Below are 13,890 nucleotides of genomic sequence, written 5' to 3' on the forward strand. Positions count from 1 at the left end.
ACTGACTTCCAGGCTCTTGAGTCTGCTGACTTGGCAAGGGGTTCTCCTTCACTAGAGAAATACTTCATTCTGACAACATGGGCAGCCGCTGGGACTAAAGCAGATGGGGAGGAATGAGAGCTGAGCTGCAAAACCAACACCCACATACAGGGGTCATGTTTCTTAAAACAAGTGGGCAGCAGTCGTGTCTAAAATTTAGGGAAACGCTGAGAACAAAGCGGTCCAAATTTCCTTCTAACTGAATTGGGCTTTGTTCCCTATCACATGCTGTAAAAGCCAGGCCAAGAACCCAGGAAGAATGGTAAGACAGCTGTGGAGAAACTATGCACATAATCACTCAAGCCAAGGCCGCTTAAGCAAAGAGGGGCCGATGGAGCCTTGACACTTGGAATAATCCCTCCATCACCCCCACACAGCACTACAAAATAAAAGGAAGAGTTCCGTGTGAGACGAAGTCGCTGCTCCCCATGCCACCAAATTATGAGTACAGTTGGAGAGTTAAACCCTGTGTTCTTCACAGAAATCCTTTAATCCGACCCAGGAAGTATAAGCGGGTGGAGGAAGGAGGAAAGCAGTATCGTTTCCTGTCTCAAGACTTCTTTCTTCCTAAATGTGATTCAAGGAAACCTCAGAGACCCAGATGAGGGCCAGAGCTCCTGTTGCTTCTTAGAAAAACAACTTCAAGATCTATAAAGGTTTGTATCTTCACCAGAGTTTTACAGCAATCCAACCCAAACAAAGTTTTAAAAATCTGGGAATAAACAGTAACAGAAAAGTAAAAACACCAGATATGACTGGACAACCAGATCTTGAGTAAGGTTGGGAATGTGGGCAAACTTTATTCTGATTTTTGGGTAATCTAGAAATAACAGTGTTTTGAGTAATATAGATATTGCTTTTGGACCAAAAGATTCGTGCTTTTGTGAGTAACAGATCTTTTCAAGAAGACCCAGGCCTAACAATGCTATCTTTGAACGTTTGATTTTTATGATTCCAATTTTTTAAGGAAAGTTTTATTCCATTTTCACACTAAAGGCTTATTAATTTAGGAGTAACCCCAATTTCTCAAGCATTAAATACTAAATAAAAGAAGGAAATGTAGAGAGAAGACAAAGGGAAACGGAAAATAAAATTGTATGAATGACTCTTGTTTAAACTCAGATTAACAGTGGTCAGTGGTTCAACCAAACATTAAACACAACACGTATCAGAAATATTTTTTTTAAGGTTTAAGACAAAGATGATAAAGCCCCTGCAAAGTACTTGAAATATAAGGCTTGCCCTGGGTCCTGATGGCTGTTCCAGTCTTCTTCAGGCTGCTAGCAGTGGAAAGTTTTCAGGCATGCGAAACAGCGCTCAGGATATACAAAAGCGGTAACTGTCAGAGCAGCTTCATCTGTACTCTATGGGGCTTTATAACAAAAAGTGACTTGTAAACAGAGCGCAATGCTGATGTATGGAAGGGTCATGACAATGAGGATGGCTCGCTGGCAGCTGTGATCATTGTCGTTACAAGTCTCACACAGGAGGCAAGTAATGTCCAGGATAAGAAGACATTTCATTTGAAACATACACACCTGTGTACCACTCAGAGCCTCCGTTTCCTTAACTATTAAGGGAAAAACATACAAACACATTTCAAGCAGCCAGTAAATAACCAATGGCCTACCTTGGCCAGTTTGTGCCTCGGGTACCCGTTCCCGAATGACTCGACATGCGTCGTACACCGCCGTCGATGGTTCAAACTGCATGGTCTTCACCACGTTGCAGTGGCGGACACAGATCTTTAAGGACAGGGCCACCATTTTTCCAGATGACTTGAGGACTCTCACTTAGAATGTCTGGGGAACACAAACGAACAAACCGTGATGTTCGTGATAACTGTCCAGTAGAAAAAAAACGTTAGAGTCTGAATCAGCTTTAAAAATCGAAAGAAGATAAAATGGCAATTAAAGAGAAGGCTCCGGATAAAAACACAAGTTAAAAAATAACTTTTGAAAATTTGAGAATAGGACATCAGCAGTCGTGGAGTTACCATTATCATAGGGTGGCAAGGAGAGCCCCTTGGAAGGAGGGAACCACAGGAGTTCACCAAGGCTCCTTCCTCAAGGCTGCTCCCTACTTGGGGTTTCCCCAGGGAGAGTGTCATTTCCCAGGTGAGTGTCCTCCAGGTGAGAGGCCGAGTGTCCTGGGCGCCCACTGCTGTCTCCTGACGATGGCTGTCAGCACCCTCAGTTGCAGGGCTCCCTCCCCAGCAGCTCCTGGGCACAGGGAAGAGGCACCTCTGCCCTCTGGGGTGCTTCTCACAGCCAAACTCCACCACATCTTGTACCAGAAGACCTGGCTTGGAGGCCCAGCCCCATCGCCAGGAGACAGCCAACTGGCCACTCTGCTTCCGTTTCCTTGCAATCAAGGAGCCATACGCTGCTATCTGCCCTTCATAATTCACAGAAGAACTGAATCCTGAGGGGACCTCAGTGCCAGGCCAAGGCACAGCCATCACTAATGAGGCCAGAGCGGCTTATCTTAAACACCCGGTGTGCCAGGCAGCTTCAGACTCCTCAGGGGTCTCAAAGTGAAGAAAATGCCAATTTAGTTGTTCTTTCATTCAGACAAACGCCTGGGATATTTTGCTTCTTATCCAGTTCAATGGCTTTAAAAATAGATAGGTGCTTAGGCTGGGTTTGAATTATTTTGTAAAAGCCTTCTTTTTACATTTTAAGTCCAGTCATTTAATGCATTTTCTGAGTTGGTGGCTTCTGGGTGATTTCAACTACCTGCTCCATTCCTTGGCCAGAAACTTACCCCCCAACTCAGGCCAGCCTCTATATCAATGCACGCCTTGGACACAAGAGGGAGGCATCTTCCCTGCACCTGAGAAGCCAACACAGACCTACCCAGCTCACTGTCATCCTGGAAACCAAAATAAGGCACTTCACAGTGAGTAGCTTACTAGAATCCTAGAGCTGCATGGATAACAAATCCCCAGGAGTTTCAATCTCACACTCCTTTCTCGTCTTTTATTAGAGAATCTACACGTAGTAAACCAGGACCACAGCTCCCTCTGGGAATGCAAGTGCTAAGAAGCAATCAGGTGGCCACAGGCAGAGAGGGCAGCAGGCTGACCAGGGGTGGGAGCCTCTAAGGCGTTGCTTCTCAGCAAGCCTCACTAACCACTGGCTTCCTAACATCCAGCGACTACAGTCACTTGGATACAGAGGACAGTTTTCAACAGATGCTCTGGTATCCATGGGCAAGGTGTGTACACACTCTCATGCAGCAACCATTTACGCTGTCCAACTGTAAAGTCATTCTGACCTCTGCTTAGCTTCCACATAAATCTGGCCCATGAAAACATGAAAATATTTCTTATTTGAGAAATGTCAAGATACACTTCTCCACAAACAATAGCAGTATTCACTGACAATCTGCCCTAAACAGAATTAATTTACTACAGCCTGGGCAGTGACTAGATTGAGTTGTTCAAAATATCTGATGATTTTCCATCTACAAGATTGAGGTCTTGTAAAGCCACATACGTAGGCATCCCTCGGGGATGTCGTGGGTTTGGTTCCAGACCACCACGATAAAGTGCATATCGAAATGGAGTGAGTCGCACGAATTTTTGGGTTTCCCGGTGCATATAAAAGTCATGTTTACACCATACTATGGTCTATTAAGTGTGCAATACCATGATGTCTAAAAAAACCCAAATACATATACACTATCAGAATATACTTTATTGCTAAAAAATGCTAACCATCCTCTGAGCGATCAGCAAGGCGTAACGGTTTTGCTGGTGGAGGGCCATGCTGACTGACCAGGGTAGTAGTGGTTAAAAATGGGGGTGGCTGTGGCCATTACTTAAGACAGCAACGTCTTGTGCCGTATTGATCGACTCTTCCTTTCACAAAGGATTTCTCTATAGCATTTTTGATTTCCTTCCAGAACTTTTCCTCTGCATTCACAACTTGACTGTTGGGGGCATGAGGTCTAGCTTTCAGCCTGTCTTGGCTTCCTCACTAACTAAATCATTTCTAGCTTTGACTTAAAGTGAGAAACGTGTGACTCTTCCACTTACTTGACCACTTAAGAGGACACCGTTGGTTTATTAATTGGCTTAATTTCAATACTGTTGTTTCTCAGGGAATAGAGAGGCCTGAGGAGAGGGAGAGAGATGTGGGAACGGCTGGTCAGTGCAGAAGTCAGAACACATATTTGTCAGTTAAGTTTCCTGTCTCGTGTACAGGTGTGGTTCAGGGCTCCCCAAAACAATTACAATAGTAACATCACAAATATAATAATGAAGAAGTTTCAAATATTGCAAGGGCTACCAAAACGGGTCACAGAGACATGAAGTGAGCAAATGCTGTTGGAAAGATGGCGATACTGATAGACTCGTCTGAGTCAGAGTTGCCACAAACCTTCAATTTGTTAAAAAACAAAAAACAAAAAAACACAGTCGCTGCAAAGCACAGTAAAGCAAAGTGCAATGAAACAAGGTATGCCTGTAAAATGCTCTACCCAACTCTTTTTAACAGGCATATTTAACCAACCAACTCTCCAATTTGAAGAAATCAAACTGTACGGTATCACTTATATGTAGAATCTAAAAAATAATACAAATGAATGTATATGCAAAACAGAATCAGACTCACATATAAAGAAAACAAACTTGTGATTACCAAAGGGGGAGGGACAAATTAGGGGTATGAGACTAACAGATACAAACTATTATGTACAAAATAAACAACCAACAAGGATATACTGTGTAGCACGGGGAATTACAGCCATTATCTTATAACCTATAACCTACAGCCATAACCTACAATGGAGTATCACCTGCAAAAATACTGAATCACTATGCTGTATAGCTAAAACTAAAATATCGTAAATCAACTATACTTCAATAAAAATACAAATATAAACTCTAGGGATAAACTGACAAATTTGCTGGGGTGTAAATCACTCCATGGGTTAGTTTTTCCCCTGCAGCTGGTGACAACTGTGGGGTTTCCTGAAATGGTGAGATCCATGAGCATAGCTGGTGATAACAGTCGGTGGGAAACTCGATGACATCATGGGTGCTGTTTACAAAACACAGCAGAGAGAGTGAAATGGTTAGTATCTTCCATCCCCTGAGAATAGGAAGTAGTCCAGTATAAGTATCCCTGCATGAAAGCGTCCCTCCCCAGGCTAGTAACTGGACTTTCTGAAGAGCAAATGAATGGTCCCTGTAGCCAACCAGAGAAAGACTCAATCGCCGGGAAAGGCAGAGCCACGACACGGGGCCGAGAGCAGAAATGCGCAGCAGGACAGACCACACGGGGGAGCTCAGACGGAAGTAGAAGACACAGAGGGGAGCGAGGAGACACGGGCAAATTGAGGAACGGGGGGCTGCAGGACAGAGGGTGCAGAATCAATGAGCAACACGGGAAAGAAGCCCAGAACATGGGGAAGCGGAAGACAAGAAGAGAAGCAGGAAAGTATGACAGGGAAGGAACATTTCTATCCAAAACAACTGGAAAAATGAAGAAGCCATTGACTGAGGGGGAGGAAGCTGCTGGAGGCACAGGTCTGGGGTGAAAATTTGCTAAGGAATTCCTCTGGGATGTGTTCAGCGAGAGGTGGAGCAGAGTCAAACACAAAACTGGAGATACGCTGCGGGGTGTGGGAGTGTCGCCATGTTCAAGTCTTTGGGCTAGAAAGATCATCTAGGGAGTGAGCACGAGAGGGAAGAGACCTGAGGTCTGGGTCCTGGAACAATGTTCTAGAATCAGGACAAGAAGGAACCCGCAAAGAGACCTAGTGGTAGGGGAGGGAGGAACATGGAGAGAGGGTGGGACCAGAGGGAAAGTGCCTCAAGCAGGAGGGAGAGATCACGTGTGTCAAATGCTAATCACAGTTCAGGAAGAGGGGTGCTGAGACAGGACAGCGGAATCTGGCTGCTTGGAGGTCTCTGGCAGCTGGGAAAAGAGCAGGGGTAAGGCCAGAGCAGCGGGTCTACGAGACAAGTGAGGAGGGGGGCTGGCCCAACAAGTACAGAGGCCTGATGGAAGGGGGTCGGAACAGGCGGTAGCTCTGATTTACGCTTTGAAGGCTTTTTATCCAGAAACAATTCACCACATGGATGCTGCAACCTCCCTTTCTAGCCAGCATCTATACAGACCTGGTTTCCCCTTATTACGGCCCTTGGGGGCAGGCCCAGGACAGCTAAGTGTCCTTGCTGGAGGCAGGTGCCTCGCCACACAACGCCGCTGCCCGTGTGTGTGAGAGGAGGGGGGAGGAGAGGGTGAGTCTTGGTTCAAGCAAAGGGCGCTGGACTAGGAGTGTGTGGTCCAGGTTCAGTCCCAGCCTGTCGATGCCTTGGACCTTCTCTCTCTGCTTTTCAGAGAGCAGGAAGCCACCAACTCCCATGAAAGGAGCCTCCCAGCAGGCACGTGCTGCTTGGCCAGCTCCTCCCCTATTCTCCTTATCCTGACATCTCACAATGGAGGCCACTATCCTTAGCTCAGGGCAGATGTTGAACGGAATAAGGGACACCAGAGATTTATTTCGCGGTCTACCATCTCAAAACAACCACTGCGAAAAGCATCAGTTTCACTACACGGGAACACGTTACGCAAAAAGACAAAAAATCCACATCAGTCACTCTGAACGAGCTCTGCACGGTCGTCAAAAACGAAAAGGCTCCAATTTCTTCTACTTACTCTTGGCTCTCTGTTTTATTATGACTCAGTGTTCCCAAGTATGAAAGCATGAAACAGGACCGACAATTTCCTGCACGGGAATGTTTTAAAAAATGCAAATTATGCACATAAAAATGCTTTATAAACGACAAAATTATGTATAAAGCCAAGGTACTTTTCCTACTATCACGCAAGAGGACCCCCCACACAGAAAAACCTCAGTGAGGTCTGAATCCAAAGTGGATGGCGATTGAATCACCATCCCACGGGGAGCACGGCAATGAGCTGTTTCTAGCCCTCCTCTCGACACAATGAGAGACGTGCAGAACAGACATTTGTTGGAATAAAGTGTCCTGACTTGCGGCAGAAAGGAGGTAGGATTAAAGCATAAAGCAACCTAGAGATGCCAGCGAAAGCTGAGCGTGTATTCAACGCCTGTGAGAAGTCTCACTATAGATCCATTCAAGCCTTAAGAAAATCATGCAGCTCTGACAACACGCCATGATAAAACTTGACTTTTCCCCTCTCTCCGCTGTGATGTTTTCAGGTCAGCGCAGCACTGACCCTGACTACAACTGACCCTTGATGTCCACTTTCCTGTAACCTCACCCCTCCTGCTAATTCCTGTCCCTCCAGGCTGGGAGCCTAGGAGAGCTGACCAGGCTTCCTCTTCTGGTTTGGCTGCACGAAGGCTGAGGGCCGAACATGTATGCTGTTTCTCACAGTACTGTTAGTGTCTAATTCGCCTCTATTTTATGATCCTATCCTTGTTCTTCTTCTGCCCCAAGTTAAATGTCTATCTAGTTGGACTTTAAGTCCCTGTTCATTTTTTGCTAAAAGATAGGGTACAGGAATTCCCTGGCAGTCCAGTGGTTAGGACTCCACACTTTCAATCCTGTTGGCTTGGGTTCGATCCCTGGTCAGGGAGCTAAGATCCTGCAGGCTGCGTGGCATGGCAAAAAAAAAAAAAAGACAGGGTGTAGAGGCATAAACCATCCATTACTTTCCTTTGCATAATCTCTTCTCACTCTGACCATTTTGGCCCTGATTGTATGTGTGAAGGTCACCTGGACCAAGACAGAAACCCTTCTGTGCCATCCATTGTGGAAGATGAGCCAATAGTTTCACCAGTGATGAAACCCAGACATTCTCTCCTTTCAAAGTAAACACTTTTTAGTCCCAGGGAGCTGTAAACAGCCCAGTATGATGGCAGCGATGCAGGCTGCAGGCTCACCCCAGTCCACCCTGGGACAAACAAGCCCAACTCAGCCAAGACCTCCTCCTCTCCAAAAGCAATGGTGGTCAAGATGAGCAACCACCCCTTGGCTCTCTGCCCTGGTGAGGGCCATGGTGTTCCAACCCCACCCCTGCCTTACCAGCTGCCACCCTAGGCTGGTCACTTAAGTGCCATCTGCCTCAGTCTACTCCTCTCTAAAATAGGAGACGATAATAAATCGACCTCAAAGATTGTTAGAGGACTAAAGAAGTTCATACATGTCAAAGGCACAAAGAAAGTACAGGCTCAGGGTTTGTTGTTATTAGTTATTAGTCATGGCGGTTGGACAAACACTGAAAACAGCATACTGTGTTCAGCCACCACCTGAGCTGCAAAATTCATTTTATTATTTATTCTGCATCTATCATATACTAGATACTATTACGGGCATTCGGGAAGCAACAACAGACAAGATTCCTGCCTAGTTGGAGCTCACCTTCTAGTAACCCTTTTCACTACACAGTTCCTGTGTTCATCCTTATTCACATCATACAACGTGATTTTTCTAGATGCAGAACTAGCTAAGGATGAGCCCTGAAGTGGAACGTTTTTGTGGATCAGGTAACTCCTAGTACTCCTAGCTGTCGCTCTTGCATGTTAGTTGAATTCCCTCAATCCAGGAGGCCAAAGGAAAAAACACCTCCCCCTCTGGGGCAGGGCTGGCATCACAATATGCCCCTGCCCTAGGGCTTGTCAATGTCCTCTGCCCAGGAGTAACCCATGTGAGGTGTCATTGGTTCTGCATACTCTGCTGTACAGCAGAAGAGTGGCACTCAGCTGGCAGGACCACAGCGACAGGCCACCAAGCCTCAGTGGGGCCCTGGATCTGCAGGAGAGTAAGAGCTACCCACCAATCCCAACCTCTCCCTCCAGCCGCTGACTCCATTCTGACCCATTGGAAGACTGCTGAACCCAATTACGATGGCTGTGCCTGACCCATTCTGTAGGTCTGTTCCTCTCTCAGCAGGCAAAATACAGCTCTGTTTGGTAACAGCATGCATCACATAACTGAATGTCGGCATAAAATGTGGGCCTATATAGAAGCTATTATTCATCTGTGTTTCTATCTCCTGTGAATGATTCTGCTCGCAAAGAAATGCCCCGGAAAGAGCTTCCCCGTCTCTCCACCCCTTACCTGCTCCTCTGAAAGGGAGGAGGGGGGAAAGCCCATCTGACAAGTAAGAACCCATTGTAACTGGGCCACGGCTACCCAGAGATGCCTTGAAATCTAAGCCCCGGAGGGTCTCACACTCCATCTCGCTCTCCTGGGCTGTCCGTGCTCCAGTACCTTAGGGCTCGCCTTGAACATTCAGACTCCATGTACTGAGCCCAGCCTCAGTACAGGCCTCCACAGGTGTCCGTCATCTTCTAGGAAGGTAAGTCAGGTCAACCATTAATTGAGAACTAGGTGTCTAATTCAAGGAGGGGCCAGGAGGAGAGGAGGCTGAGGGTCCCACCTGGGGCTCATCTCCAGGCTTAATCACCTTATCTCCCCACTGGGCCCTCACATCTCTTCCTGCTAGTGAGAGTGTAGAGGTGAGGGTCTGATTGGAGAGGCTCCCCTGGTCTCCCACATCAACAACTTGTGAGAGCTCCGGCTACGAGGCTTGGAGAAAACAGTAAGAAAACACAGCTGACGTGATTTTTTTTCCATGCGCCCAACAGCCCACTTAGAAAAAGACCAGGAAACAACAGAGAACAGTCACTTAAGAACATCTCTTTAGTCCTCCTTCAGGGAGGCACGGGAAGCCAGGATCGCTGTTTGACTCTGAACACCTCAACTAGAAATAACTGTCATTAAAAAGTCAGGTGGGGGCTTCCCTGGTGGCGCAGTGGTTGAGAGTCTGCCTGCCGATGCAGGGGACACGGGTTCGTGCCCTGGTCCGGGAAGATCCCATATGCCGCGCAGCGGCTGGGCCTGCATGTCCAGAGCCTGTGCTCTGCAACGGGAGAGGCCACAACAGTGAGAGGCCCGTGTACCACAAAAAAAAAAAAAAAAAGTCAGGTGGTCAAGGAGCATAGGACAAATGATTAACCACCCACAGGTGTGAACTTAGCAGGCCAGGCAAGTCAACAAAAATTCTAGCCCAGTGGTTGGCACCCAGGGCTGCTTTGCCAACGCCCCCAACCCACAGGGCTATCACTTTGTATGCTTGCCTGTCCCCATTACACCAGCATTAAGATATATACACAACACAGTGTCAGGAATACATTTGCCACGAGAGGTCCATTTCCCCCACTGTCCTCTGAGAGCAAGGACTATATCATTTCGGCCACGCTTGAATCTCAAGGCCATAGCACAGTGCCCACCACAAGTAGATGATTAATAAATGGTTGTGGAATTAATATGCACATCATGGAAAGACGTACACCAATTTTTTTTTCTAAATTAGTCATTAGGAATTATTCACACTCACATCATGACTCAAGGATGAACAGAGAGCAAACATCCAGCAGACCCCACTATTTCTACTCATCCGCAACCATTTACACTGACCACAGAGACTAAACCTCACGGCTCACAAGATGAAGTTCCTTATTTTGGCAAATGAGAAACAAAAAAGAACCAAATCCACACCAGGTGGGAATAACTGGAAGCTCTCTGAGAGCAGGGACCATGTGTATCGCTCACCATCAAGTACCTGCCAGAGAGAAGGGCTAAGTATGTTTAATGCATGTACGGAGGTGCAAGTCACCAAGAGGACCAAAGCGTGCATACAACGGTGAATACAGAATGATGGGAAAAAACCTTTGAGATTGTTTTCCATGTTCAGATGAAGAAACTATAATCTTGAGATCAACTGATCTTCTCAAGGTCACACTGGTAGCAAACCACAACCAGACCTTCCCACGTTGCCACAATGAACAGGGTTGGTTATAGGTGTGGTATGATTAGAGCCCTCCGAGGATACCTCCAACTTACCCTCCCGTCCCCAGCCGGCTCCTGGCACTGGCACCTGAAACTCCACTGCTAAGTACATAGTTGGTCGTAATGATTTGTGTCCAGTTAAATTTTGCTGTAAAAGCAGGCATTTGCATTCATCACTGTCTTAGAAAGTTAAGTTTTAGAACCTTTCAAGCAAAGGAGCTGAGAGCTGTCCTTTACTAAAGATGATTCCGAATTACCAAGAAATTCTGAGGTGGGAGGGATAGTTTAGTGCACACCAATCCAGAACCTGGCACTGCTGAAAAAGGGCAACGAGCAGAGAAGCATAAGAAGACCCGCTAAAAGGAAGGGGAGCAGACACCTATGTGTTTATAGCGTTATAATTTGCTTAGAGCCAATTTTTAATACATACAGCATTTTGAAATATATGGGTAATCAGGCTCAAACTGCTTAGCTCAAGGGTCTGGGCCCCCCATTCACCCATTTCCCATCTCACACTGTAAGAACTCTCCATGTTAACAGAACAAATATATTTTCAATCCCTGCATAACTCAATTATTTTCCCCTGTATGGCATACATCTGTCTGAAATGCACCACCATGCTTCTCCATTCTTCCTGGTTACTCACCAGCATCAAGCTTTGCTTTGAGAAACGAGTCTTTCCAATCACCCCAGCTGGCAGAAACCCTCTCGTCTCCTAGGCTCTCAGAACACTCATCTGCAGCCTTCCCAGGGGGAAGTCCCCACTGAGACAACCACGAGATGCTATGCCTCGTGTCCACTTGGCACGGAACAGTTTCATGGCACTTTCACAGGTGTCTTTTTACTTGATGTGCTCAACAGGTTACAAAGGAAAATAGGTTTTGTTTTGCACCCCCATTTCACAGACAAAGACAGAGGATCTGGGAGCATAGGTGAATCCCTGGCCTGTGTGTGGCATATACTGCTGTTTCCCATCAGACTACTAAGAAGGCAGTGCTGGCTTTCCAGCAATCCCACTGTTTGCCTATGCTTGCTGAGACAGCTGAATAAATCATCCACATGTCTTAGTCCCTTTTGCATGTTACCTTTCAGTCCTGCTACTTCCTTCCTCTGACAAGTAAGGAAGAAGGCTCTTAACTCTGATTGTGAATTCTCTTATACCCTAACTCATTCAAATGATTTGAGGCTGTTTACAAAAAAAAAAAGAGAGAGAGAAATAAAAGGTCAGGTCTAAGAAGAAAAACAGAAGAAAAACAAAAGTGAAGGTCAAGACCATGAGAACTGTGAATTATTCACCATTCATTTGGCTAACTGGGAATAAACGCATGCCATAATTTCTTCTGACCCTTGGTGACAAGCCTGTAAAATCCTAAGAAAGATTCTTTAGGCTACTGCTGATGCTGATAAACACAAGCTTTATCACTAAAGGCACACACTCCTGGGATGGGTACAGATAGACTAGCTTTTACTTGGAAAAAAAAGAGAGCTTTGTTCTACAATGATATGGGAAAAATATATTCAGTGTGCTCCAGACTGAACCTGGGAAAATGCGTGAAAAGAACTGCACACACGTTCCCCCTCAGGTCACCTTCCTCATGCTTGTGCCTAATTTAATGCTAAAACAGCACACACCTGACTGAAGGCTAGCTGCCAATGTGGACTTCAGTGGTGAGGTGACAAGGCAAACCATCATGCTTGGTTTCACTTAAGAAACTGAAGAAATCTCCCACTTCCTGGCTCCATTTTCTTTCACTGAAAGGGTTTTTCACTGCTGACCTCAGACGGCTGAATTCCAGGCTACAAACCCCCAGCTTCATCCATCACTCAAAAAGGTAATAGTGCATGGTTTTGGCAAGGACGGATTCTGAAGAAAACAGAAAGTATTAAAACCATATTCTTGCTGTTTCTCTATGTTAATCCATTAACCATAAATCAGAAGTGCATTTCTGTTAGAGCCCAGACCTAAAAATCTGGCACTTATGTGGAGAATGGAAACAAACCAAGGGATGTGACTAAAACTTACATTTCTGGAGATTTAAAGTCCATTAACATATTATCAGAGTGCCAATCCTAGAAATTACTCATGAGATTAGGTTTTCCAAAGTATCTTCATTTTCCATGGCTACTCATTCCAAGATCACCCTCATTTTATATCTAAAACTTGCAGTGTTTCAGTTACACTTAACATAGCCTGTGGTATCCCAAATCTCAGACTTAGACATCATCGAGTCCAGCTTTCTACAAGATACATAAATCTTTGCTATAACTTTCCCAATCTCCTGAATTCCTTAACTACATTTAGTTTTTAAATTTCTTAAATCAAAAAGAAAAGCAGGGAACATATAAGCGATTATGTGTCTGGCACTGGTTCTAAGCCCTTTTTGTAGTCACTGAATCTTCACCATAACCCCATGCTAAGGAGTTTAGGCTTCACCCAGTGAAGGCAACCAGGACACAGTGGTTACATGGCTTGACAGAGGCCACTGCACTGGGGGCTGTGCCTCCAACTGTGTGCTTTTAAAACAGAAAGAAACATGGAAACATAAACGTAGTGCTTGGCTTAGGAGAGTGGTAAAATGGGTGAGATGTGTATTGTTTTTTACTAACAAACTTTCACCGGTTGCATTATTACACGTCATACACTGAACTAATAAGCACTTGACTTAATGAGTCAATGAGAGAGTCCTGTTTGCTCTGGATAATCAGGCTGAAGAGGCTGTGTCTCCTAAGCAACAGGCACACACAGGTGTAAGGGGAGGTTTAAACCCAGACCTACCAGAATCCGGCCTTTTGTCTGGCCTCACCTCACTCAAGGATAATAAGCACTGCTAACGTTCTGGCACATCTCCTTTGTGTTGTTTATGTATAATTTTAAGTAGGTTGAGATGACACATTGTATAGAATTCTGCATCCTGATGCTTTCCTCCATTCTAAGAACACAATAATCATTTTCCACAATACTGCAAACTTTTTAGAAACACTGTTTTAAATAGATGCATAACACAGCAATGCAAGGCATCATAATTTACTTTGCTCTATCTTCCTTTTTGTGTACA

The 13,890-nt window shown here is 45.5% G+C and overlaps 1 protein-coding gene across 3 annotated transcripts in view; it reads right to left on the minus strand.

Annotated features, from left to right (window-relative positions):
• The window catches only part of TLN2 (talin 2), a 446,754-nt gene that overhangs the window by 197,955 nt on the left and 234,909 nt on the right, over positions 1-13,890 (minus strand). For all 3 annotated transcript variants that reach the window (XM_060294173.1, XM_060294172.1, XM_030878890.2), the window contains exon 4: positions 1,670-1,841. In XM_060294173.1, coding sequence (XP_060150156.1) covers positions 1,670-1,805 — 136 coding nt within the window. In that variant the 5' untranslated portion in view covers positions 1,806-1,841. The remainder of the gene's footprint in view (positions 1-1,669; positions 1,842-13,890) is intronic.

Source organism: Globicephala melas, chromosome 2 (assembly GCF_963455315.2).
Source record: "Globicephala melas chromosome 2, mGloMel1.2, whole genome shotgun sequence".
NCBI classification, from domain to species: Eukaryota; Metazoa; Chordata; class Mammalia; order Artiodactyla; family Delphinidae; genus Globicephala; species Globicephala melas.